We start from the raw sequence: 25387 nt of genomic DNA on the forward strand, positions 1-25387 counted from the left end.
AGACCTTCTCAATTTTCAATCTGAAAGAACAGCAAGTGATGCAAAAATAGCTGCGCATTCGAGGTTCAAATAAATTCACGTATAAAGACTCAAGTGTATTTTATGCTCATCCGAAGATTTAATCACAAATTCGAATATTACCAATCATATGTGAGTAGTGTGCAATAATTCTGATGACTAAGCGAGCATTATTATATGAATCTTCTCATCTGTAAGTTGTGCTTTGTGCATCTGTGAGTTAGCGTTGAAAAAAATCTTGCACCAAAATGTTGACTCGTCGATTTATTCTACATCCACAGTTGACCATAATACATCAGGAATAAGAAAAGTTTCCATGAGCTGCACCACACTGGCTTCTTCTCTCGTATTGCTTCACACCATCGGGACATGCGCACTCGCTGGACACTTCATTAGGTACACCTGCACCGGTTAGTAGTGAGATCACTTAGCAATGTGCTTATTATTTGCGGTGGAACTGCAATAAATTTCCCGCCACGTTTTGCATCAGAACTCTTTTTCGATGGCACAGATGTACCTAATAATGCGACCGGCGATTGCAGAAAGAGATGCCTTTTGACTTTGGGTAGGCATACAATAAATTAATAAATTAACATACACGCACATACACACACGCGAACGCTTTTACAGTAGTAGCAATACCAGTGGTTAAAAATGAAAGAATAAGACCCAACATCAATCATCATGTCTACAAGTACAGTAAGTACGTGGTCCACCCCGCCATCATCATGTCACACACTAGCACGATCACAGTCTAACACGACACACACACGCTTTTTCTGCTGGATTATAAAATACATCATTAGCGGCCATTTTGTTTTCCTTCAGTCTGTTTTTTTTTTCACTTATTCTTGCTCTGCACATGCAAATTGCTCTCTTGCCTGCTTTTTCATCGTTAAAAACAAAAAAAACAATCAAATGGAATGGAAAAACTAATTCTCTTGTAAATAAAAATATCACCTAATTTTCATAAAATTATTACTTCAATAACGTCGTGTAATTTTTTTTCTTCTTCTCATTGAGAAATTAAAACTACTTCATACAATATGCTTGCTTGGGGGGGTAAAAAAACCCAACATATTAAAAAAATGTAAAAAATAGTAAAAATGGTAGAAAAACCACGAAGAGGCAAGTGAAGCGTTCGCAAAGTGGCCTCCAGTGAGAGTCAAACACTTGGACTTGTCCCTGAAGGCGGCAAAAAGACCAATCAAAGGCAAATCAATACTATACGAATAAGGCAAGTCAAACCAACGGACGGACGCGATGACTCAGAGTGGACGGCCGTTCTCTTCCTCCCATGAGTGCACTTTGTCAACATGGCTAAATTGTATGGCGGGGCAGCGGCCATCTTGGTAAGGTCAGTGCACGCGCAGCAAGTGAGATGCGACTCGCTTCATCAATCGGTTCGAGCTTCAAATGCAAACTGAGGTCACCCACAAAATCGTTCACTGAGGAACCCCGAAGATTTCAGAACTAGAGTGTTTTAATCAGTCACGCAACACTGTTTGGGCTCCAAGTCACAATCCAAGATGTTGGATTTTGTTTTTTCAGTCTACAAGAATCATTCCTCCTTGTGCAAGTCGAAATGAAATGAGCCATATAATGGGAAAGTGTTTTTTTTTTTAGAATTTTGTGTACATAACTAGTGGCGTCTCTACAACTTCCCACACACGAAGTGTGAAAACCAACAACCAAATTTGTGAGCTCACTATTCTCAATTTTGTCCATTTGTGACAACACAAAGTTTCTCTGCTCGTGGCTTGACGGCTGGGCCGTGCCAAGATCCTCCACTTTTGGACGGCGGGCATCATTTGCATGAGACAGGACCATCCCCTCAAAACGGGCTCATTTCATAAAGAGTGTGAAAAGTGTAAACTTGCCTATTATCTATATTATCTGTTGATTCTAGCAGGGGCAGCTGTGAAAAATCGCTGAATGAGGCTGATATTTGGTCCATTGAAGTAGTGAGAGGACAGGCACGCTAAATTATGGCTTCTTTGTGGTCCAAACAGTCAAAGCGCGCCCTCTACTGGTCACATGTACTCAGTGTTAAGATTTGACCCCCTTGGCGGGTTCAGCAGACTGACGCACATCGGTCCACTCCTGCATGGTGTTCTGCAGCGCCTGAGTCTTCTCCTTGTCCACCAGCACGTAGTCCACCTTCTCGTCAGACGTCACAGACGACGTCGATGGCTGCCGAGCGACAAAAACACAAGAGTGACGAGAATGAATGAATGATTAAATAAATAGGGTTACATCATTTGGCTTATATTTGCTCTCTTTTGAGTTTTATCTTCTTTTTTTTTAATGGCATATGAAACATACACACAGAAGCAACGATCCAGTTGAAGAAGAGTTTACCTTTCTGTGTGCGCAGGGCGAGCCAGGCTGGAAGTCGAGCGCCAGATAGTCCACATTGCCGCTCTTGCGAAGGGCCGGACTGCTGGTGCAGCTCACAGCCGGCGAGGTAGATGCTGGGTTTTGCTGTTGGGGGGGGCGGGACAATCATTACATCATGACAGAAATCCTATCTTGCTCAGTCATAACATACGTACATTATATATTTTTTGTCATAACCTCGAAAATTGTCAATGAGCAAATTTAACCATGCGAGTTATGTCATCGTCCTATCCTGGTTTAATCCCGCCCCCTGGAGGCACTCACCATAGCCACGTAGTTCTCTTCGCTGTCCGCAGAGTCGGTGCTGGTGATGCTTTGCGTGGAGATGGGGCGACATCGCTGCGAGGACATGGAGTTCATGGCGGGCCTGTGGTTAAATCCAATGAAGCCATTCCATGAAAATATTTCCTTGCGTAATATTCGCGTGTGTTTGCCACACTTAAATGAGACTCACATGGGCCGTGTCCAGGACATGGTGACCGGGCTCTTAAATGGCAGCTCGTCAATGAAGCTGTTGTTCTTCAGGTCCAGAGGTGTCGGCTTGGCTGTGGAAAACAAAAGGCGTGCCGTCAGCACAATTCCAGCTGGCCTGCACGGTCGGCAGAAAAAGACGACGCGACTGATCTTCGACCGTTTCAAATCGTCGCTGGGAAATTGCTATCATGATTTCGAAAATCATGGCTGATCCTCTTGTAGATTCAGAAAATGCTCTTTGTTGAGCTTGCCGCCACTCACACTTCCTGTTGGGCTTGAGGTTGCGATTGATGGGCGGCGGCGTGACGTCGCTGAGGCGGCCGGGCCGGTGGCAGAGCGAAGCAGCGCTGCCCTTGCGGGCGGGCAGCGTGGCTGAGAAGCCCGGGAAGTCAAAGTGGTGCGGCCCGGGGCTCATGGGGATGTACACGTTCTTGGGACTGTCGGCCCGGGCGGCGCTTAGTGGCGATGAGCCGGGATTCATCGGCACGTAGTTGTCGTCCGAGTTGCCGCTGTCCGAGCGGGTCAGGGGGGTTCTGGTCCTCTGGAGTGGGTTACAGGTTGAACATGAGAAACAGCCACTGCTGCAGGAAATACTCAGATTTCTTTTTTTTGTAAGAATCTTACCAGGTACGAGCTAAAGCCGTCGTTAACTGACTCCACCGACTGGCCCGAGTTGTTGAAATGGATGGGACGCTGATGGCTGCTCGTTTCAAACGAAGAGCCTGAGAACAACAAAGTGCAGTGAATCTCCCCCTATTGGTTCTTTTTATATTTGATCTTTTTGCCAAAGCTAACCATTTTTGGGCTATTTTTTTTTTAAATCGCACGAATTGTAAGGTTAAAAAGTTGAATTGTCATTTGTTTACGCAGTTGTTGATGTGAAGCGCCACACTAGTTACCTCTGTGCAGTCTGATGTTCTCCACAGCGGGCAGCGTATTCCTTCTGGGGATGACCGACACGGCGGCCGAAGCGTCGCCGTTCTGGCTTCCGAGCGAGTGCGGACTCCCCCACTGCCCTTCCGAGCCGGGCTTGGGCGGCCTGGGCGGGGGCGCGCACGACGACTCGGAGCTGGAGGGCGTCAGCGAGTTGTGGTTCTTATCAAACGTCCGCGGTATTTGGTAGAAGGATCCGGGCGGCGTCGGGAGGTCGTAGTTGTCGGTGGGCCGTTCGGTGGCCAAGGTGTTGCAGGGCGTCTGGAAGGAGTACACCTCCTCGTTCTCCAGGTCCAGCTCGGACGGGCCGCCGTGGGCCTCGTAGCTGCGGGGCAGCACGTAGCAGGCCTCCTGAGGGGAGTCGTCAGGCGCGGCCGGCAGCTGCTGCTTGCCGGGCTTGGGGAGGCTGTAGAAGCCGTGCAGCTGAGCGCCCATCCCGTTCAGGCAGTGCGAGAAGCCGTGCGACAGTTTCTGGACGGCCGAGTCGCTGCCCAGGAACACGTTGCCTCTGGTGGCCTGCGAGAAGCTGGCGCTCCTGCCACAGCAAAACAGAAACATGGATGATGACGCGCAAATTAGGTCAAGTCAAAACTTTAAAGCCTCTTTAGCGCGGTTTAAAATCTTGTAGTTGCACCGGCGTCCAACAGAGGGAGCCACAAAGCTGCCATAAAAACTACAAGCAGCAGTAGAAATGTGATGACTTATTTATGGCTGTGTTTTACAAGCTTATTATTGAGATGCTTGAATGAATGAATAAATGAATAAATAAATAAATAAATAAATAAATAAATAAATAAATAAATAAATAAATGGACACTGTACACATCCGCCTCTGTTTGCCCTTGAGCAGAGGCCTGTTTGACCTCAGTTTGATGAGCGGCTAATTCCGACTTGGGGTCACCTTCAATCACGACGTTAATGATTTTCACGGAGGTCATCTGTCATTGAAAGACGATTAACATCGACGAAACGCTTTGCAGTCTGACATGGCAGGGGGAGGGGGAGGAGGATTTGATACCGATGAAATCATACAGCGAGCGAGTGATGGGAACATATGAGTCACTGAGGAAAGGTTTCTTTTGTGTGCAAAGCTGATGAAATGGATGGCGAGCTTTTATATTTCGACCGACTCAGCAGATTTACGCCGAGGAGATGGTTGTTGTGCCTTTGGCGTTGGTGGTGGTTGGAGGGAGACGGGGGGTGGGGGTGGGGGTGTGTGTGGGGGGGTGGGGGGGTGGAGGAGCAAACGTATAGCAAAGTGATGGATTGCAGCCTTGCCCTCATTGATCATCCACTGCTCAGCGGCTTGTTGTTGTTCTTGTTGCTATTAACAAACACTTTCAGGTTCTGGAAGCTGAGGCGCACGGTGATGGTAAAGACGAAGGGAAAAAGATGCATTTGTGTCTAGTTAAAGCAGAGTAAGGAACAGTTGCTTTAACTGTTAATTTAGTCAAATGTTAATTGTCATGTCTTTAATAAATAAACTTGAAATGAACAATATTAGCACTGATGCTAACACGGTTGTGTCCAGGCCGGTTTGCCACTGTGGACAAACAATGGTGAAACAAATATGACATTTACTGTTAATTTAATAAGCATTAAATGTCACGTCTTAAAATGAAATAAATAAACAAGCAACATTAGCGCTGATGCTAGTGCTAATGTGGAAGCTGGTCCACTTGATTATTTTACCGAATTGATCAAAATGAGTTGTAAACAAGCTGTATCCTCGGATGTTTCCAGCAGCAGAGGAAGGGCGGTGAGCCTGTACGTTGACCTGGAAAACAGGAAGTGTGACCCTTACCGCGCGCTCTCCGTCTTCCTGCTCATGCACTGGTGCAGGAGGAGGTAATCCTGCGGCGCGCTGTTGGACAGGGTGCTGAGGTGCGAGTGGCGCACGGGCACGTCAAAGGTGAACAGGACGGGCTGGCTGGAGTGGACGGGCGCCGACAACTTGCCGCCGCCGGTGACGGCGCTCAGGGGGGCCGCCGCCGAGCTGGAGACATCTGCCCCGACGGAACGCGGCATATGCTGCAGGCGGACATCTGCTGAGAGGACACAGGACACGTTATTGATTGGGACATTGAAGGTGGCTTGGGCACAATATTTGGATTTCAATCCATCATACTGGCTTAACTATGTGATGGTTTAGGACATATCACAAATATCGGTCGGCAGAGATCTTTTTTCCTTCCAAACTATAATTGATCATTTTAAAACCATATTTGCAATGCCCGCATCCATTAATACGGACAGTTGATTAGTTGAGTGATTGTTGGAATAATCGACAGGATAGTCGATTTGTTTGTGACAGCCCTGAATATGAGCATATTATTGTATAAATTGAGAAATCTATTTTTGTTTTGATTTTTGGTAATAATATAGATTAACATGTTGATTTATACACTCATTTCATTTTTTTATACTTATGCTGCTCATTACAATATATTTATTTATACTGTACAAAACTATTCTGAGTTGTAAGTTGTAGGAATAAGACTAAGAATCAATAAGAATAATGAAATGAGAAGGGCGTGAAGGTAACGCACCCACCCGCTATGCAATCAATTACGCTAGCGCACATGCTAGCAGAGTACAATTAGCATTTCCATCCATCGTTCTGGAGTGAAAGAAAGAGCAGCTAGCAAGAGGCACGGCTTGCTCGTCAACCGCCGGCCTGATGCGTGACGTTTATGTGTCACGTCATGCAGATGTTGGAGTGTGTTATGTTTTATTGGAGGCTCTGCTTGACCTTGGCGCGCGTCAGTATGCGCTCTGATCAATAACTAAGAGGGATGCGCCCCAAGGGAGGCAACAACACAGTAACATCCAGATTTTTTTTTCTTTTTTTGTTTGGGTGATGGTGGTGGGAGGGGGGGGGGGGGGGTGCATGATCTGAGGCCCGCTTCGATCCTGCGTAGGCAACAAGGTCGCTGGTTTCTCCCCTGCCGTGTGACAAGCGAGATGGCTACATCAGAGCGCTGCTGGGGGAGGCTGCGGACAGACCCGGGCGGGAGGCCAAGCGAGTGAAGAACGAGGAAGAGCAGGAGAAAGCGGGGCGGGTGGCAAACTGATCCATCCACCCGAGGTGCCGCATGCAGTTTGACTTCTTCATTTCTGCTTGGGTTGGAAAAAACAAGCGCGGTATTTCTTTGTCATCTACAAAAATAACACGCGAGGGCATACTGCACAAAGCTGCTCTATGAGTCAGACATATCAAAGAGGCGCTACTCTGCTTTGCTTTTCTTGTACAGTAGCCTCCCTTCCCAAAGACATCTCAGAGGTCAAGCTACTCCTTTACAACGTTCCAGATGAGTCAAGATGACACACACACACACACACACACACACACACATGCTATACATGCTGTGTGTGTGTGTGTGGGGTGGGGGGGCACAAAGTGGAAGGGGAGTTATTCCAGTCAGACCAAAAGGTGATACCCTGAGGGCAGAAAGCCTCTGCAGTGGGATGTCGAGGGGGCCGGTGGACAGCAGCCATCACGCATGCAGGGAAGCCCACCCCCAGCCACCCACACACACACATACAGCACGCCCCCCCCCCCCCCCCCCCCCCAGCGCAGTGATCCTCAATTACGCCATTGTTGTGAGTGATTCTACTCTCCTCCTCTCCCCGCAAAAAGCTTTTGTAAAAAGCTTTCATGCAACGTCGTGAGTCGGAGGCGCACTAACATGGGGAGATATATTGATCACAGTCCCCACCCCTCCCTCCCTCCCTCATGGGCGCCCTGCCCTGCCTGGCTGCCTGATTCAGTGATGAGCGTGCATGGAGGAGAGTGAGAGAGAGATGAAACCCATCTCTGGTCTAATTCCCGTTTTTTGCTTCATGCTTGACGCTAATGGGTTTGATGATGGATGCTGAGGCTGGGAACCCATTCCATCGACTCCCTTTGAGAAAAAAGCTCAACAAGTAGAAGACGGTTGAGACTCAAAACAAATGCAAAAATCTTCAATGCTTTTATGTCTTTGTGCCACAAATCAGCTTAAAATAACATGAAAACCAACTGAAAACGATCCCACATGGACTTACGATGAAAAACATTTACGTTTGTCCACTAGATGACGCTGTTTTCCCCCATTCAATGCACGCGGCAAGATTTTACACCTTGTCCTTTTTACAACAAAAAAATGTAGGCATCCATTTTTACAAATTGGTGGAGTTGTAAATAATGTTATAATGGCCCAAGAGGGCATTCAGGGTAAATAATTATAAAATAATAATGAAAATAATAATAAGGATAATTTATTGCTGTACCTATATTGGCATGAGATTTTTCTTTTCAAACCAAAAAAAGGAGAGACTCGGGCGGGGGAAAACAACACATGGCCGACATTGTGGGTCTGCGAGTGCCCAAGTTCACAAGCTATCTTGCCCAATTATGGGCCGTAATACAGTATACCAGCTAACTGGCTCATCTGCTCTTTGGACGTAATCTAATCGAGCGTCGTTGCTGGATCTCGGGAGGCCACAATTAGAAGCCAGCTGGTTCACCGAGGACAACCGAGGTCTTTGTCGCAGAGACGCTCATTTCCTTTCAGAACTGGAGGAAGATGTGAAATAATCTCATTTGAAAGGAGATGTATAAATAGAAGAGGAAGGGGGAGAAAAAAACGCTAGCTTCAGCGATGTGAATAAAAGCATTTGGGGAAGCTTTGAATTTTCTCAATGTTGCACAAATTGCAATCACGCTTGAGAAGGCAGTCAAAGGTAGATAATGATCCAAGTACACGCGCAGGCGCACAAACTCGTTGCAGACTTGGTAATCAGCTAATTAATCCAACGGTTGTATAAAGATGCGCTGGCCTATTTATTTTTAGCACAAATTATGAAACAAAAATAAATCTAACATGAAATTGTGTTGAAGACATTTTGACACATTTTTCTAAAAACAATAATTGCATGTCATACAAAAGGAAACTAGATAAGGATCAGTATGCTTTGCAACTGCCCGGGTTTGCAATTCAAACAAAAAGGAGTGGGGGAGCAATTTCCTTAATGGTTTCACAAGCGGTTGCACTTGGAAGGGGGGGGGGGGAGGCCACTGTCAGTTTCGCAAATTAACTTCGGTGGCCAAGTGGCAGTCAATTGTAGGAGGGACGTCAAGGTTAGCACACGCCTACACACGGCTCAGATTAGCACTTCATTGAGAGTGTGTGTGTGTGTGTGTGTGTGTGTGGAGGGGGGGGGGGGGGCGGGGTTAGTAAGGGTTGTAATCAAATGGCAGTCACATTTTAACTAAATGAGATGGGAGGAGAATAAAAAATAGCAGCCGATGGACTTTTCAACAGGTGCAGCAGCAGCTTCCTCTGCAAGGCCAAATGTCCAAGCGTGTTGCGCAATCCTCCTTAGTGGGAAGACGCTCACGTTTGACACAAGTCGGAACTGATAAATTCCGGCTATTTTTGACCTCCCGGCTGTGGCTGCCAAGTTAATCCCAAATTGGGTTACGTTCTCACTGGCATTTGTTTATGAGCTGGATTGCACAAAAACAACTTTAGCCATTCCCATGATACTTTATATTTGGGTGAGGCACGGGTCAAGGAAATAATAGTCGCTTTGGTGAAAGGTCCTTCAAGTTAAACTTTCTTTCCATCCATTTATCATCATCTAAAAAAACAGCTTAAATTGAAAAATCACGGTCTATTTTTGTACACGGAGCAGATTAAATCAAGAGGAGCTCATATAAAACAAAGGAACAGCCTGTTCCGTTTAAAAAAAAAAAAAAAAAAAAAATGGTCAAATGTTCAGACGAGTGAGGGCGCGCAGAACAAAGATGGGGATTGACGAGACGATGCGGCATTCATTAGATGAGTGAGTGGGGACGTGCTGGAGGTGCTTTCCCTGAGAAACACTTTGCAGCCACTCGCTGTCTGATAACACGAGGGCAACACGTCCGAGTAGCATTCAGTGATGGCCGTGCACGCCGCAGCATCTGCAGCCTCATTTCAGAGCGCAGCAGCGGCAGCAATGTTGATTTATCCTCGGTGGCCACACACACACACACACACACACACATCAGACCTCCCAGCGGCTCAAAAATCAATGGCAACATTTGCTACTTGGGGGAGGATGCGTTCATAAACAGTAAGCTGCTTCTCCTTACATGGACAAACGTGTGAGGAGAATTCCCGGTGGAGAAAACTATAGTGGACCGAGAACATTTCCCTGAGGATCGCCACATCTGAGTGTCATTTTTTGATCTGTTGCTGTACAAAATCATGTTTTGGTTTCACAAAAGTATTTGAACAAATTGAGAAAACTAGTGGGCCTAAAACGTTTCCTTGAGGAACCCCAATCCAAAATCCATTTGACTGATGATGCGCATTAATTACTCTCGGGACCTTGCTTTGGTGAAACTTCACACGGACTTGGAAGCATACCAGGATCACAAATGTTTCAAAATAAAACTCATGGCTGGAGTCCAAGCACTGAGGGATCAATAATTGATAAGATGGCCCCAAGTGGAGCACAGACAATCTTGATATGAATCCGACCACGCAACTTGCTTGTTATTTTTCTTATTAAAAGTCGGTGCTTATTCAACCGCAAACCGCAGCGCTTCTTGAAAGTCACGTCATCTTTCACAGAAACAAATGACAAATTTCCTCAACAGTGGTTCATAACCAAATAGGAGTTCAGCACATGCGTCTAAATATAAGTCGAAAAGAAATGAAACTTCATCATGATTCTTTCCAGTAAGTCAAGTCTGCATTTAAGGAACAAAGCCAGTTACGTAACAATGACCTGTCATGCCTTCACTGAGTCAACTCTTCCTCGCCATCCCACACAGCGAGCACCGACGAGCGTGGCCGACCTCCCCAAAAAAAGCCTCCTTCATCATCGGCCAACGTTGACATCACGTCGGCCGCCGTCTCATCATGACACACATCCTGCGTTGTGCACGACAACAACAACAACAACAGCAGTGAAGCAACATCTGCTCGTCTTGAATGAACTGACTTGACTTATTTTTTTTGTGGTCCTGTGCCACAGTTTGTTTTTGCTCACAGAGGGACTTCCCATGTCTGTTTGGTGTTTTGGCTGCAGCTGCAAAAAAAAAAAAAAAAAAAAAAATCCGCCAAAACTATCTGTTTGCTTGTCCTGTTTAGGCAGCAAACTAATCTGTCTTAGTTAATAAACATTATTAAAGCAATTACTAGCATGATCAAATTCCACGTTAATTGACTTTTGGTATTTTAAATCTTTGCCTTTTGAGAGTCAAATTCTAAACTAATAAAAGCTCCCCCTCAAGTTAACCCATTGAAGCATGTGCAATGACAGAACACTGTTAATCTCATAAATTACACAAGAACGCGACCTGCCATGACTTTTCGCTTCTTCCACAAATGCGTTTGTGTGGTTTCCCACTTGTCATAGAGAAACTGCCTAAACAGTGGGCCCATTAACATGAATATCAAAAATACATCATTAACATTTAGAAGAGGTCAAGAGCAAAAAAAAAAGAAGCAAATTTTCAGATTTTTTGCTTAAGGGGGTAAATTTCTGATTAGCGCTGGAGTGCAAACTAAAATTAAAATCCGCCAAACTGTTTCTAACGACCAGCTAATTTTTGCTCATGTTTACTTGTTTTGACATCGAATTTTCCTTCTATTGCAGGACTCAAAGTGCACAACCAAAACAAGGTAAAAGCGACCAAGTTCATTTTACGTCCACCCCTTTTCATAAAACCACAGTTAACCGTTGAGTGAGGCGGCAAACTGTTGCGTGTGGCGCTTCATTGCTCAGTTGCGCGGATGTGCACAAGTATTTCAATGTAGTAATGTAAAAAATAAATACATGCATAAATAAATAAATACATTTATAAATAAATAAATGTATAAATAAAGTAATAAATAAATAAATAAATAAAGTGCTAAAAGGCAGTGGAAGGAGAAGCAAAAGGCCCGTTACCGTGGTTGTTGTCGTCGGACTGGTTGAAGCCGCACAGCTGGCAAATGGCACGCACCCACTTGTTCATCTCCTCCTCGGTCTCGGCCACCAGGTAGAAGGTGCGGTCCGAGGTCTTGATGTCGAAGACGAAGCTGTCCTGGAACTCCTTCCTCTTGAAGGTCAGGCCGGCGTCCACCTGCTCGCAGCAGTGCAGGTCGATGACCCGGATGGGCTTCTTGGAGTGGTTGTTCTTGTAGTACTCCAGCACGTCAGGGTCACCGCTCATGCGCCCGCTGCGCAGAATGAACCAGCGCTTCTTCCATGCCTGGCGTGGGGAGATAACACTTTGTGACGCAGCACTACTACAAGTAGTACTACATAAGATACTACTTGGAACAAATTTTGCATTGAGAAGAACGGCCACACATTCACTTGTGAGCACAAGACAGTCAGCAGCTGGACTTTGTTTGTGCTGTCAAACACTTTTGCTGTCAACACTATTAAAAAAAAAAAAAAAGGACACGTGTGTGGTTTTTGTGTGGCAGGTGTTTACGCCCACAAGCCCAACGTATTTCCTGTGCTGATATCCCTTCCACAACTCAAAAACAGCAGGCAGTGCTCCACCGCCGTGACAGTTGTGCCCCCCCCCACCCCCCTGACGACCACAGCAGGCACACGACACACACGCTGTGCGTTTATTTCTATTCAAGTGTTGCTTTGAATGCTGCGATGGCACTGCAGTCCAAAGAATGAGACAGCGAGTTTAATTTTGCTCCGTGAGTCGGCCTGTGGGCCCGGCCGGGCATAGCCCGAAATGGAAACGTGGGTCCCCCTTCCCATGGGCTCACCACCTGTGGGAGGGGCCGAAGGGGTCGGGTGCAATGTGAGCTGGGCGGCAGCCAAAGGCGGGGACCTTGGCGGTCTGATCCCCGGCTGCAGAAGCTGGCTCTTGGGACATGGAATGTCACCTCTCTGGCTGGAAAGGAGCCCGAGCTGGTGTGTGAGGCAGAAAGCTTCCGACTAGATATAGTCGGACTAGCCTCCACACACAGTTTGGGTTCCGGTACAAGCCCTCTCGAGAGGGGCTGGACTCTCTTCCACTCTGGAGTTGCCCACGGTGAGAGGCGTCGAGCAGGTGTGGGTATACTTATTGCCCCCCGGCTGGGCGCCTGCACATTGGGGTTCACCCCGGTGAACGAGAGGGTAGCCTCCCTCCGCCTTCGGGTGGGGGGACGGGTCCTGACTGTTGTTTGTGTCTATGCACCAAACAGCAGCTCAGAGTACCCACCCTTCTTGGGGTCCCTGGAGGAAGTGCTGGAGAGCGCTCCTTCTGGGGACTCTATCGTTCTACTGGGTGACTTCAATGCTCACGTGGGCAATGACAGTGAGACCTGGAAGGGCGTGATTGGGAGGAACGGCCCCCCTGATCTGAACCCGAGCGGTGTTCTATTGTTGGACTTCTGTGCTCGACACGGATTTTCAATAATGAACACCATGTTCAAACATAAGGGTGTCCATGTGTGCACTTGGCACCAGGACACCCTAGGCCGCAGTTCGATGATCGACTTTGTAGTCGTGTCATCGGATTTGCGGCCGCATGTTTTGGACACTCGGGTGAAGAGAGGGGCGGAGCTGTCAACTGATCACCACCTGGTGGTGGGTTGGCTCCGATGGTGGGGGAAGATGCCGGTCCGACCTGGCAGACCCAAACGCTCTGTGAGGGTCTGCTGGGAACGTCTGGCAGAATCTCCTGTCAGGAAGAGCTTCAACTCCCACCTCCGGCAGAGCTTTTCCCACGTCCCGGGGGAGGCGGGGGACATTGAGTCTGAGTGGACCATGTTCCGCGCCTCCATTGTTGAGGCGGCCGACCGGAGCTGTGGCCGTAAGGTCGTTGGTGCCTGTCGTGGCGGCAACCCCCGAACCCGCTGGTGGACACCGGCGGTAAGGGATGCCGTCAAGCTGAAGAAGGAGTCCTATCGGGCCGTTTTGGCCTGCGGGACTCCGGAGGCAGCTGACAGGTACCGGATGGCCAAGCGGAACGCGGCTTCGGCGGTTGCTGAGGCAAAAACCCGGGCGTGGGAGGAGTTCGGTGAGGCCATGGAGAATGACTTTCGGACGGCTTCGAGGAAATTCTGGTCCACCATCCGGCGTCTCAGGAGGGGGAAGCAGTGCAACGTCAACACTGTTTACAGTGGGGATGGCGTGCTGCTGACCTCGACTCGGGACGTCGTGAGTCGGTGGGGAGAATACTTCGAAGACCTCCTCAATTCCACCTACACGCCTTCCATCGAGGAAGCAGGGCCTAGAGACTCTGAGGCGGATTCTCCAATCTCTGGGGTCGAAGTCACTGAGGTAGTTAAAAAACTCCTCGGTGGCAAGGCCCCGGGGGTGGATGAGATCCGCCCAGAGTTCTTAAAGGCTCTGGATGTTGTGGGGCTGTCATGGCTGACACGCCTCTACAACGTTGCGTGGACATCGGGGACAGTGCCTCTGGATTGGCAGACTGGGGTGGTGGTTCCCCTCTTTAAGAAGGGGGACCGGAGGGTGTGTTCCAATTACAGGGGAATCACACTCCTCAGCCTCCCTGGTAAGGTCTATTCAGGGGTGCTGGAGAGGAGGGTCCGTCGGGAGGTCGAACCTCGGATTCAGGAGGAGCAATGTGGCTTTCGTCCTGGCCGTGGAACAGTGGACCAGCTCTACACCCTCGGCAGGATCCTCGAGGGTGCATGGGAGTTTGCCCAACCAGTCCACATGTGTTTTGTGGACTTGGAGAAGGCGTTCGACCGTGTCCCTCGGGAGGTTCTGTGGAGGGTGCTTCGGGAGTACGGGGTGCCGAGCCAACTGATAAGGGCGGTTCGGTCCCTGTATCACCGATGCCAGAGTCTGGTCCGCATTTCCGGCAGTAAGTCGGATTCGTTCCCAGTGAGGGTTGGACTCCGCCAAGGCTGCCCTTTGTCACCGATTCTGTTCATAATTTTTATGGACAGAATTTCTAGGCGCAGCCGAGGCGTTGAGGGGGTCCGGTTTGGGGACCTCAGCATCGCGTCTCTGCTTTTTGCAGATGACGTGGTGCTGTTGGCTTCTTCAGGCCGTGATCTCCAGCTCTCGCTGGAACGGTTCGCAGCCGAGTGTGAAGCGGTCGGGATGAGGGTCAGCACCTCCAAATCCGAGTCCATGGTCCTCGATCGGAAAAGGGTGGAATGCCCTCTCCGGATCGGGGATGAGATCCTGCCCCAAGTGGAGGAGTTCAAGTATCTTGGAGTCTTGTTCACGAGTGAGGGGAGGATGGAGCGTGAGATCGACAGGCGGATCGGTGCAGCGTCGGCAGTAATGCGGACCCTGTACCGGTCCGTTGTGGTGAAGAGAGAGCTGAGCCAAAAGGCAAAGCTCTCAATTTACCGGTCGATTTACGCTCCTACCCTCACCTATGGTCACGAGCTATGGGTCGTGACCGAAAGAACGAGATCTCGGATACAAGCGGCCGAAATGAGTTTTCTCCGCAGGATGTCCGGGCTCTCCCTTAGAGATAGGGTGAGAAGCTCGGTCATCCGGGAGAGACTCGGAGTAGAGTCGCTACTCCTCCACGTTGAGAGGAGCCAGATGAGGTGGCTCGGGCATCTTATCAGGATGCCTCCTGGACGCCTCCCTGGGGAGGTGTTCCGGGCATGTCCCACCGGTAGGAGACCCCGGGGACGACCCAGGACGCGCTGGAGAGACTATGTCTCTCAGCTGGCCTGGGAACGCCTTGGGATCCCCCGGGATGAGCTGGATGAAGTGGCTGGGGAGAGGGAAGTCTGGGAGTCCCTCCTGAAGCTGTTGCCCCCGCGACCCGACCCCGGATAAGCGGAAGAAGATGGATGGATGGATGGATGGAGTCGGCCTGTACTTTAAAATATTCCTATCTTCAATCATCTTTCCCCAGTAAAATAAATGGAAATCCCATCAATTCGTTATGGGCAACTCATAAAAAAGTGTAATTTTATTTTAATTAAAATAATACCACTCTACATTATTGTATGTATATTTTAAGAATATAGAGGACTAGGGACTAGGAATTATTTTTTTAGGCCGATGTCAATTGGAAGAATGAGCTAATTGATCATCTATTTATCAGCCAATTTGTTTAAAAAAAAAATAGCAAATAAAAGAAACTATATAATAATTTAAAAAATGTTGGTCTTAAGCTTGGAAGAATTAAGGAACTTATTCTATACATAACGCCCTTGGTTACAAATAGCGGCTTGCAAGAGGAAGAACCAGGAAGAACAGGGGGGGGGGGGGGGGGGCTTGTGGAGGTTTTTGGACATCCGCCAGCGATGCACTTCCACCAGGCCGTGTCTGCTGACACACAGGATCCTGCAAGGGCCCCCCACTTTTGGGCCCCACCCCCAAACTGACACAATGCAGAACCCAGTGACAAGTCTTGTCACAGATGTTCCTCGGGAAAAATAAAGACTATCCTGCTTTGAGGCCAAATAAAGACACTTGACTGTCATGGAGATGTTGAGCTTCCTGTTGACCACAGTTCATGAGGGCTTTCCTGCTGACTTCAGCACTCCCCCCCCCCTCCCCTTCCATCACGTCACTCAAAAAGTATCATGTCCAGTTAGGCTTTTTTAGCTAGTTTGAGTGTACTTCGCGCTAAACTTTGAAACCTCGAGGGGGTAACCTTAATATCTTTGCCGCACGCATGGATGCACCCGTCGGGCCGGGAAGTAGAAGCGCGAACAAAGATAAGCGTCAACGTGACAGTGACGTGCGCTCCGGCGTTTCTCGACAAGGGAAGATGTTTATGAGTACTCGCGAAAGCGGCGGACGTGGGTTTTCGGATAAAAACTTGTTTCCTAAGAAACTGAATGTGAACTTGCCAATTTTCTTGAGAAGCTGGCAAATTCGTTTTAGTCCTCCTAGGGGGCGTAGCTTTCACTTCGGCAAGTACAGTAGAAGCAAAATGGCTGCAGCTTGGGCCAGATCTCCTTTCAAATGTTCTTTGAATTAGGTTCTGGAGCAGTGCCCGCTTGCAAGAAGTCAGCTCGACCTGGCTCCGTTCCTCCTTCGTATTAACTTGGAGACATCTCCAGCCTTATCAAAGTCAATATATAATCGGGAGATCACCATGGGAAACCGGTTCAAAACAGACACGACTGACAAAGTGCAGAGCTCCGTCGTACCAAAGCTAGCAGTCAAATTCAACTGGCTCACATCCAGATTCCTCATTTTCATACAGAGCCATTAATCCAGGAGCCGAAACCAGTTCAGTGCGTTTAGACCATGTGTTAGATTCTGGTCAGGATTCTAATCAAAATCAGTTGAGCGGTTCTCGGAAACAAATCCCAGATTATTTGTTGTATTACTGCTGTCCTACTTTCCCATGCGCTCTCCCGTCGGAAAAACAATTCCCCAATAAAAAGGCACTCATGAAAGAATGGCACACACAATAGAATGAGCTCAGCCAAGCCAACCCAGCGACCCGGCCCGGCCCGTCTGAGCCCATTGATCACTGGAACTGTGGGAAGTGAGGCCCGCAGCTTCACAACTAGGCTAACCTCCCCCGTCTCTCCCACACGCAATCCCCCCCGCTTTCACCCCCCAGCCCGGAACCCGTCTGATCCTCCCACCGCCTTCAGGCGACACAGCTCGGCGAAGACACACTGGCCTGGTTACCAACTGGGCTGCATCTCGGCGTCAAACAAATAGAGGCTGATAAACCAAGACACCCATCTCTGACTGTCCAAAATAGCAGCAAACTCAGTTTGTCGATAAGCGGGCGTGTTTGTCTATTTTTAGCAGACGTGTATTGTGGGAAGATAAACAATGGCCGCAAATACTTTGCTGAAATAATAGACGCACCATGCGGACACAAGTTTCCGGGAGACAGACGACGGCAGCTTGCCAAAAAAAAAAAAAAAAAAATCAATCTTTCACATCCTGATCATCATCATTGCACACTATTATTATTATTATTATTATAATAACCTTGGTGGTACTTTTTTTTAACCTTTAGCTTCAGTTATCTTGGCCAGCTTAGCTCATATCCGTCTAGAGGTGGCAAAAATACTTAAAGGGGAAGTCAACTTGAATCTTGAAATTAATAATCTTGAAACTTGAAACAGTAATATGTGGCTCAGCAAAAGCAACAGATGTTTTTAAAAGTCAATAGAGCTCCTCCTCTTACCGAAAACAAGTAACTGTTTGAAATGCAAAGTACTGCTTGAATTGCTTATAAAAGAAAATCAACAGGTTTTTTTTAACTTGGAAATGATGCCTATGAAAATGAGACCAGGTTGAAATTGGGCCATATCCGACCTTTGACTTCAACTAACTTCCACATTGAGCTCAGATTCCCTCAGAAATCGATAGAATTTCTACCCTGGCATGAAGAAATGAATCCCAGAACATTCCAACAATGAGTAGCTCAATTGCTAACTAGCTGGACTCAATGCTGTGCTGAACTTCCTCCATTTTTTTCCCCATCAAGTTTAAAAAGAATCATCTGCATCCAGTAGATTATATCTACTTAAAAGAATGTAACTGCTAAACTCATTCTTTAGATTCAGTCAAGTTCAAGAAAACCAACTTTTCAAGAACATTTCAAAACCAAAATTGCGTAGCGCAAAGCCTTGACCAGGAACAAATCGGCACGATTAGGTTCTGACATTTGAGCCGACTGAGTCAAAATCAATCTAACGATTGATATCGAAGATGTTTTTCTGCGCTTTACTGCACCTCAGCGCCTGATTCAGAAGGTTTACGACGACTGTGACCCCGTTTCAACACACAATAATTTATGTGCCGCATGGCAAGTTCTCTTCAAGTAGCGCCAGCCTTTGCACTACTTAAAAAAAAAACAAAAGTCACTGCCTTGGTCATCCTTGAGGGAGGCAAGAACCCGGTAAGAGTTAAGAGAATCTTCTCCCTGTCCTTGGAATGCGGGCTGCATTGCGTGTGACCGCCGCTGATGACGAGGGCGATTGTTGCTATCTGCGTCGTCCCGACCAACAAACAAGGCAGCCTTTTGTGCTTCCTTTTTGTCACTTTTTCTAAAACAATAATGCAGTTTTGTGTTTTTTTGTTTTTCTTGCATGGAGCAGAAGGCTGGCGAAACAAAAAGTCACACGTGTTGTTCTTGTAGAGGAGTGAAGCTGTGATGGATGATGCAGCCCACACACACACTTTTTGTTCGGGGACGCTGCCAGATTGTACAAGTGTGACAAGCTGTAGTCTGCTAGCATTTCCAAAACAATATCTTGGGAGTTTTAGCACTAGACTCTTTTCCCCCCCTCGGGGGGTTGCGAGCCAGCGTTCGGGCCAAATCCAAAACCTGATGTGGTAATACATCGGCTGGAAATAAACTAGATGGAGTGCACCGACGGGTTCTCGTGTTTGTGCAGCTGTGTGTGTGTGTTGTGTGTGTGTGCTCGCTCCAGGTTATGAGTCCCCCCCCCCCCCCCCCAACCCCCGTGTCCTCCTATTGTACAACGTGTTTGGTTTGGATGTTTGCTCATGCACGTTTGAAAACACGATGACTGACGCGTATCAGCTCATTTGTTGAAACAGTTTGCCATACTAGTGGCACACACATGCACACACACGCACGCACACATTCGCACACACACACACGCCCGCTACTACAACAGATACACTCCGCATAATTGTTTAGCACACAAGCACCTCTGATGTCATCAGTGGGCGTGGCTAATGTTAAGTGGCATGACCTCTGCTGCAAATAGGGAACACCTTGCCCTACAATGTTTACAAACACCTATTTAAAAAAAAAAAAAAAACGTTTCAAACAGAAATACACTACAAACTATGATCCCAAAACATATCAATTTCAAATACATCTAAAAAATTCATCATAAATAAATGGTTGTCATGTGTTAAGCAGCTATAGGATAGCCATCGTTAATTAGCTTGGACTTTTTAAATAACCACAAAGTAGGACAAAAATGTACGCATCCAACAAAGATCCTTCATAACCTCCACTAACGACCCGAGCTAAACTTAGAGCCTCCCTAACATTTTAATGTATCACTTCAACGTGATTTGTGGCATCAAAGAGTAGGGAAAAAATAAATAAATCACACATTATTTTATGTGGCACATAAAATCAAATTATGTGTCAATTTCAGGATGTGTGCCAGAATTTAAAACAGTCATGAGCAATAAACACTGTGTCGTCCCGCTGGTCCCTAATGGAGCTCCCTTTGCTTGAACTTACACATCAGTTTACACAACAGCCAGCGAGCTCAAACCAAACACGAGCAGAGAAGTCGCACAGTTTACACAAGCTGGTGTCGTAAAGGACGTTAAGCAGACGGCGCGAACGGATGCTGGGTGTCCCTGGTTGTTCTCCAGTGCCGTCCGTCCGAGCAGGTATCGCAAACAAAACAAAGAGCACGAGCCGAGCACTAACAAGCCCAGACGGACGTTGGATGTTCATCACAATCATGTCATCCATTCATCTATGGTGGCTTAATTAGTCAAAATCAATAGGGAGCTTTACCGCAATCAACTTAGCTAAGCTAGCTAAAATAAGCTAAGCTAGCCATTTTGTCTCCTCTAGCCTTCAAAAACATCATCTTCCTTTTGATGTAGCCTGTTGCTACCTTCAGAAATTCCTGTGGTTTTGCTCCTCTAAGTGTGGACTTGTAAGATAAAGGCGGCATTTTCATGCCAGCTCTTAAAAACAACTTTTAAAGACTCAAGTGTGCTGGTTATTAGCAGTGAAATTGCGTTTTTTAACAAGTCAAGCGTGGCCTGCGGCTCTGCAGACAAAACTGGGTCTTGAGTTTTTGCGGCTTTGGTGTACAAACGTGCCTTCTGTTGATCTGAGCGAGTCCACATAGACGTCATCTCGCCGTTCTGTCGTGCATCTGTTGTCATATGACTGTCATTCCAATGACCCGCTGACGTAGTAGTCAAGAGTTTCAAATAGTAGCTTTTTTTGGTCTTGTTATTAATTGAAATGCATGTGGAGATGCAGCTTGGATAAACATGAACTCCTGTGAGTGTTCTTGAAAGAAATGGCAAAATATCCCTTTGCAGTCTGAGGAAACATCTGCCGTTTCGTAAGCACCCAAAACTAGCTAGCGCTAGCTAACAGCCGCCACAACACGGGCTGATTACTGGATTCGTTTGGTTAACTGGAATTAATCTAATGAATGAATAAATAAATAAATAAATAAATAAATAAATTAATTAATTAAAAAAAAAAAAAAACCAAAAAAACAACTAACATCCCAAGTAGGCCACATTTCAAAATCCAAACATGAAACCCTTCCACTTCATCAGAATCCAGCTGCCTGCCAATAAAAATGGAACAAGGCAAATGTCAAAGCAGGAAACGACGAGGCGCTCCCGCCTGACCTCTAAGGGCAAGGACTTCCCAGAGCAGCCCCCCCGATGTGCAAAACAGCATCCTCGTTGGCAGCGCGACATGAGTGGCAAACAGCTCTGCTCCTTCTTCCCTCGCACGAGGGCAGGAGAGCTATCGTTTTCCCGATAGCATCACTCTGGAATGTAGCAACTCTTTTGCGTATGTGAACAGACACGTTTAAGCAACGGACAGGTGGGAAGGCGTTTTTTTTTTTCTTTTTCATCTTGACGTGGGAACAGGATTTCGAGTGTTTACACTATGTCACTCGAATGATTCACGTGGTATTCGCAGACTGACGTGAGTTTGATTCACACTCATATTTACAGTGTACACAGCAGCTCCCGGCTGACTAACTGACTAACTACGTCAGGTAAAGGAAAAAAATAAAAGTAGAGGTAAATAGAACACCTAAGGCATGGCAATTTTTACGTTTTTTTTTTTAATCATCACAAAAAAAATATATTCACATATGAATGCTCTGAGCTCTGCCTAGCAACGAGTGATAACGAAAACATGAGGTCACCAGAGAGAAGAAGCTTGCTGGGCCTGTTCTTATCGTTTTCTTGGTATGCAGTTGAAACTACTTGGACAAAAGTAGTGAGACATTCAAGGACAAAAAAAAAAAATCAAATTGAATGATTTTAGGGGTGTGTGTGTACTTTGTTTCCACAACATGACATGCAAGCGCCTTGATGAGCAGACCTGAGCTGCTCCGATAACAACAATATTTCAGCAAGGGGGAGGCAGCAAGGTTTGCTGACTCATTGAGCGTTTGTGTGCTGTGGAACTAGTGAGTCACTGCCGCCGAGCGTTAATCCCATTGGTAAACAATTAGGAAACATCCCGGAGAGCCTCGCTCCCACGTAAACACATCGACCTCCCTCGGCCCCGCCCCCAAACCAACGGTTGACTTTGCATACCATTTGCATGCCTGACCTGTTTTTACCTCCTCCGTCACCTCTCACGAGACAAAGCCTCAAAACCAACGGGTCTCGAATTTAGGATCCGGGAAGTTACACACACGTTGTAATCTGACAGGGGCACACAAACAAGTAAACGATGATGAATATTATTTGCCCTGCACAACAGACTCTTGTTTGTTTATGCCTCATTTGTATGTTTTGGGTAGCTGTTATGCGTTAAGTTAGCACGTCATGCTAAATGTGATGCGCGTAACAATTTTGTGTTCAATTCTGTGTTCTGTCAACATAGGGACAGTGCTTAGCAAGTGTAGCACACGTTCCTTGAGGAAAACATTGTCTCCTCTATTTGGAACCCTTGCGCCAAACAAAACCCAGAAGTCAACATTTCAACAAGAAGCAACTGATTAACACACTGTGGCGGTGTCCGGATTAGAGAGGATTTCACGGTTGGGTGGGACGGACGGCTGGACGGGTGCTGGTGGGGGGGGGGGGGGTTTACTCGGGACACCTCGTCCATTGTTGGGAAAAAGAGACAACACTCCACGAAAGGCCTCCGGCGCTATCCGAGACAGCGTGGCGCAAAAAGACTCGCTGAATCCAAGGCGTCGGCAACAAATCAATTGCTTGTCAACTCTTTTCATTATGTGTGATATCAAATTAGTTTTTTTCCATAAACAAACAACAAAAATATTCCACAAGTCCCATTCAAATCACCAGGCGGAGATGATTTGTTTGATATCCTGTGTCCATAACGAACAAAAACTGTTGAGGAAAATTCTGACGAAACTGCCGTTAGCGCTCTCGCACATAACTGACATTTGTTTACTGACAATTCTCGTTAGCATGTTTGCCCAACTTTGAATCTCTGCTTGATTTTTGATGGGGTTTTGCTCTAAAACCAATCGGTGCAAATGGCAGCTGCGACGTGGCATCGTTTTTCAAAAACCTCCCTGTTTTTTCTCTTCATTGTCACCCACCAAAAATGCGCTCTTATCCATTTTTGGTACACTAACCTACCGTATAAAAGATCACAAGGACTTACTTGGCGCATTCCTTCCAATTTCCACAAACATTTCCAGACAGACCAAATAGCTTATTGATTAGCGGAGAGAACGATGGGGCCCGCGTCACGACCCAAATGTCACCTCGGTCAGCTGACAGCAATAGCGGTGCGTAAAATAGTCCCGATTGTTCGCCACTCTTGATTTTAAGAGGAAGGAATTCCAAACGCTTGGATGATTGCGTCCACATGTTTGCTTGTTGTGAACATCTCATGACATGGACGCCGAGCACCCGCCCTGCAGAGGTGGCAAAAATACTAGGCCAGAAATATAGAACAAATTAAATATGGCAGTCATGGAGTATTTGTACACTAAGAACCAAACTAGTTAATCGTGTCCTATTGGTAACCTTGATACGTCAGCATTGTTGTAAACCGAGGACACCTTAACTACCTGAGACCCACCCACCCGCAATAGTCCACGACCCACTTTTGGGCCCGACCCACGTGTTGAGAACCACTGTCTTATTAGATGTGGATGGGAGTGGAGATGCGATTGTATTCTCACTCGCCTCCGTCTTGTTTAGACAGAAGAGCTTCTTCCTAAGTACAATCGCGGCAGCAGCTGCTCCGCGGTGGTCTCTGTGTAAACACGCCGAAGACAATGGTGGAAGAAGACATTCTCCGATGCTTTTCCCAGATGATGATACACGCGCACACGGGGGGGATGACATCACAGTAAAGTCAAAGCGGCCCAGTAGTAATGCAACACCGCACATAAACAAACGACAGCTGTATTTATAGATTGGCTCATGCTTTCATAAATCCTATTATGTGAGTGGCGGCTGCCTCGTGCCTGACGGGTGACCCCGCCCCGACACCCGGCCGGCTTACGGGAGCTTTATCGGGCCACTCAAGGAGAGAGCCCAACCGTTGCGATGACACGGACAAGATGGAAATGTCTCACATCAGACGTGACCTCATCGTGATTGGATGATGCCGGCGTGAGTGCGAGAGGCATTTCGTGGGGAGAGTAGACAGCTGCAGGCGTTGTATACGTCATATGACCGCCCCCTCCCCCCGCCACTCCAATCTGGGTGGCCGTCTGTGTGAAATTTGCATGTTTATAGCACTAAAACAAAAAAATCTACTGATTGTACGTCTCGGTATTCCTGCGGGGATGTGTAAAGTGGACCAGATGTTTTGGGGGATGCACCTGCTACCACTTGAAATACAGTCAGACGGGTCAAAACACTAAATGGCTGCATCACATAGAAGGACACCCAAACAAGATAGAGGTTTTGCTATTGGAAAATTTTCACGACACACCACTAAATCAAAATATTGCAAAAGGGGATAAATGGGTTAATTATGTACTTCATTCAGCTTGCATCGAAAGGAAAACTGAAAAACATTTCATTGTTGTGTCTGTCACTATGCATAAGTGACAGCCATATTAGCAAAGATACAATATTGGGCAATTTCCTGTGACACATTAATTGTGACTTATTGGTGTTACTAACATAAATACCACTACAGTACTAGTAGTAGTAGTAGTAGTAGTAATAGCATCTCATTTTGTCTGTCACGTTGCTTGCGTAGATATATGAAGATAAAATATTTGCAATAGTTAAATCTTTCGGGGACCAATTAGGTGAAATTTTATCATTTCCTGTGGCACACCTGCCATGGCATAGTGGTGGTTGTCAACCAATGATGCAGCAGCATAAGCTAACCATTATTTTTACTTTATTCATAAATTCAACATATTGCAGTGCTATTTGCACTACTCCAACCACCTTTAAGTTCATATTTACCGTAGTGTCAATTTATGAAACTGTATAAGACACTTTTTAATACAGCATACTGTGCAGGTGTGCCTAACCAAGTACCGGCTACAATTCGAAAGAAACACTCACGTATCTCCGCAGTTTCCTCTCCGGCGGCGACTTCCTCAGCCAGCCTTGGAGGATGACTTCCCCGCCGCTCATCTCGCCGACAACAAGCCCCGTCCGTCCGTTCCCAACAGGCGGCTACACACGCAGGACGCCCCCGGTCGGCGTACACTTCTCCCCCATCCGAGCCGAGGCGGGATAATTAGAACCAGTGGGGGAAGAAAGACGGAGAGGGGGCGTCTGGCGCTCCTGGTGGGGGAGATGTTATCGGACGAACCTGGGCTGCTCCTCCGCGGAGAAACTCGACTGATGCGGGCCAGCGTCACGGGGCAGTTGCGGACTCTTGTTTTGTAACTCGACAACCACGCCCACGGCCGGCTCGCTGAGGGATGGGCAGGCACCGGGAAGCTACAATATTATTTTAAACGGTAGTCTAAATTCTTTACATGTTTTACAA

At 47.1% G+C, this 25387-nt stretch overlaps 1 protein-coding gene across 2 annotated transcripts; it reads right to left on the reverse strand.

Annotated features, from left to right (window-relative positions):
• Window positions 1–267: 267 nt before the first annotated feature.
• gab2 (GRB2-associated binding protein 2) lies at window positions 268–25366 on the reverse strand. Of its 2 annotated transcripts, none has more exons than XM_049724789.2 (10): window positions 24955–25366; window positions 11755–12058; window positions 5630–5873; window positions 3792–4360; window positions 3517–3614; window positions 3154–3433; window positions 2873–2963; window positions 2683–2785; window positions 2380–2502; window positions 268–2211 (listed from the first exon to the last, which is right to left on the reverse strand). In XM_049724789.2, the coding sequence occupies exons 1-10, from the start codon at window positions 25024–25026 to the stop codon at window positions 2068–2070; spliced, it is 2028 nt and encodes a 675-aa protein (XP_049580746.1). In that variant the 5' UTR covers window positions 25027–25366; the 3' UTR covers window positions 268–2067. The 2 variants fall into 2 exon arrangements, with proteins under 2 accessions (XP_049580746.1, XP_049580747.1); XM_049724790.2 differs by having other exon boundaries at window positions 5630–5870; window positions 24955–25359.
• Window positions 25367–25387: the final 21 nt, after the last annotated feature.

The sequence above is a fragment of the Syngnathus scovelli genome, chromosome 7 (assembly GCF_024217435.2).
Source record: "Syngnathus scovelli strain Florida chromosome 7, RoL_Ssco_1.2, whole genome shotgun sequence".
Lineage (NCBI taxonomy): Eukaryota > Metazoa > Chordata > Actinopteri > Syngnathiformes > Syngnathidae > Syngnathus > Syngnathus scovelli.

Coding starts and splice junctions, on each gene's coding strand:
- gab2 (XM_049724789.2), bottom strand. CDS start 25,026: ATGAGCGGCGGGGAAGTCATCCTCCAAGGCTGGCTGAGGAAGTCGCCG. Junction 4,361..5,629: donor AGGAAGACGGAGAGCGCGCG/GTAAGGGTCACA, acceptor TTGCTGTGGCAG/GAGCGCCAGCTTCTCGCAGG. Junction 2,503..2,682: donor AAGAGAACTACGTGGCTATG/GTGAGTGCCTCC, acceptor CCCCCCCAACAG/CAAAACCCAGCATCTACCTC.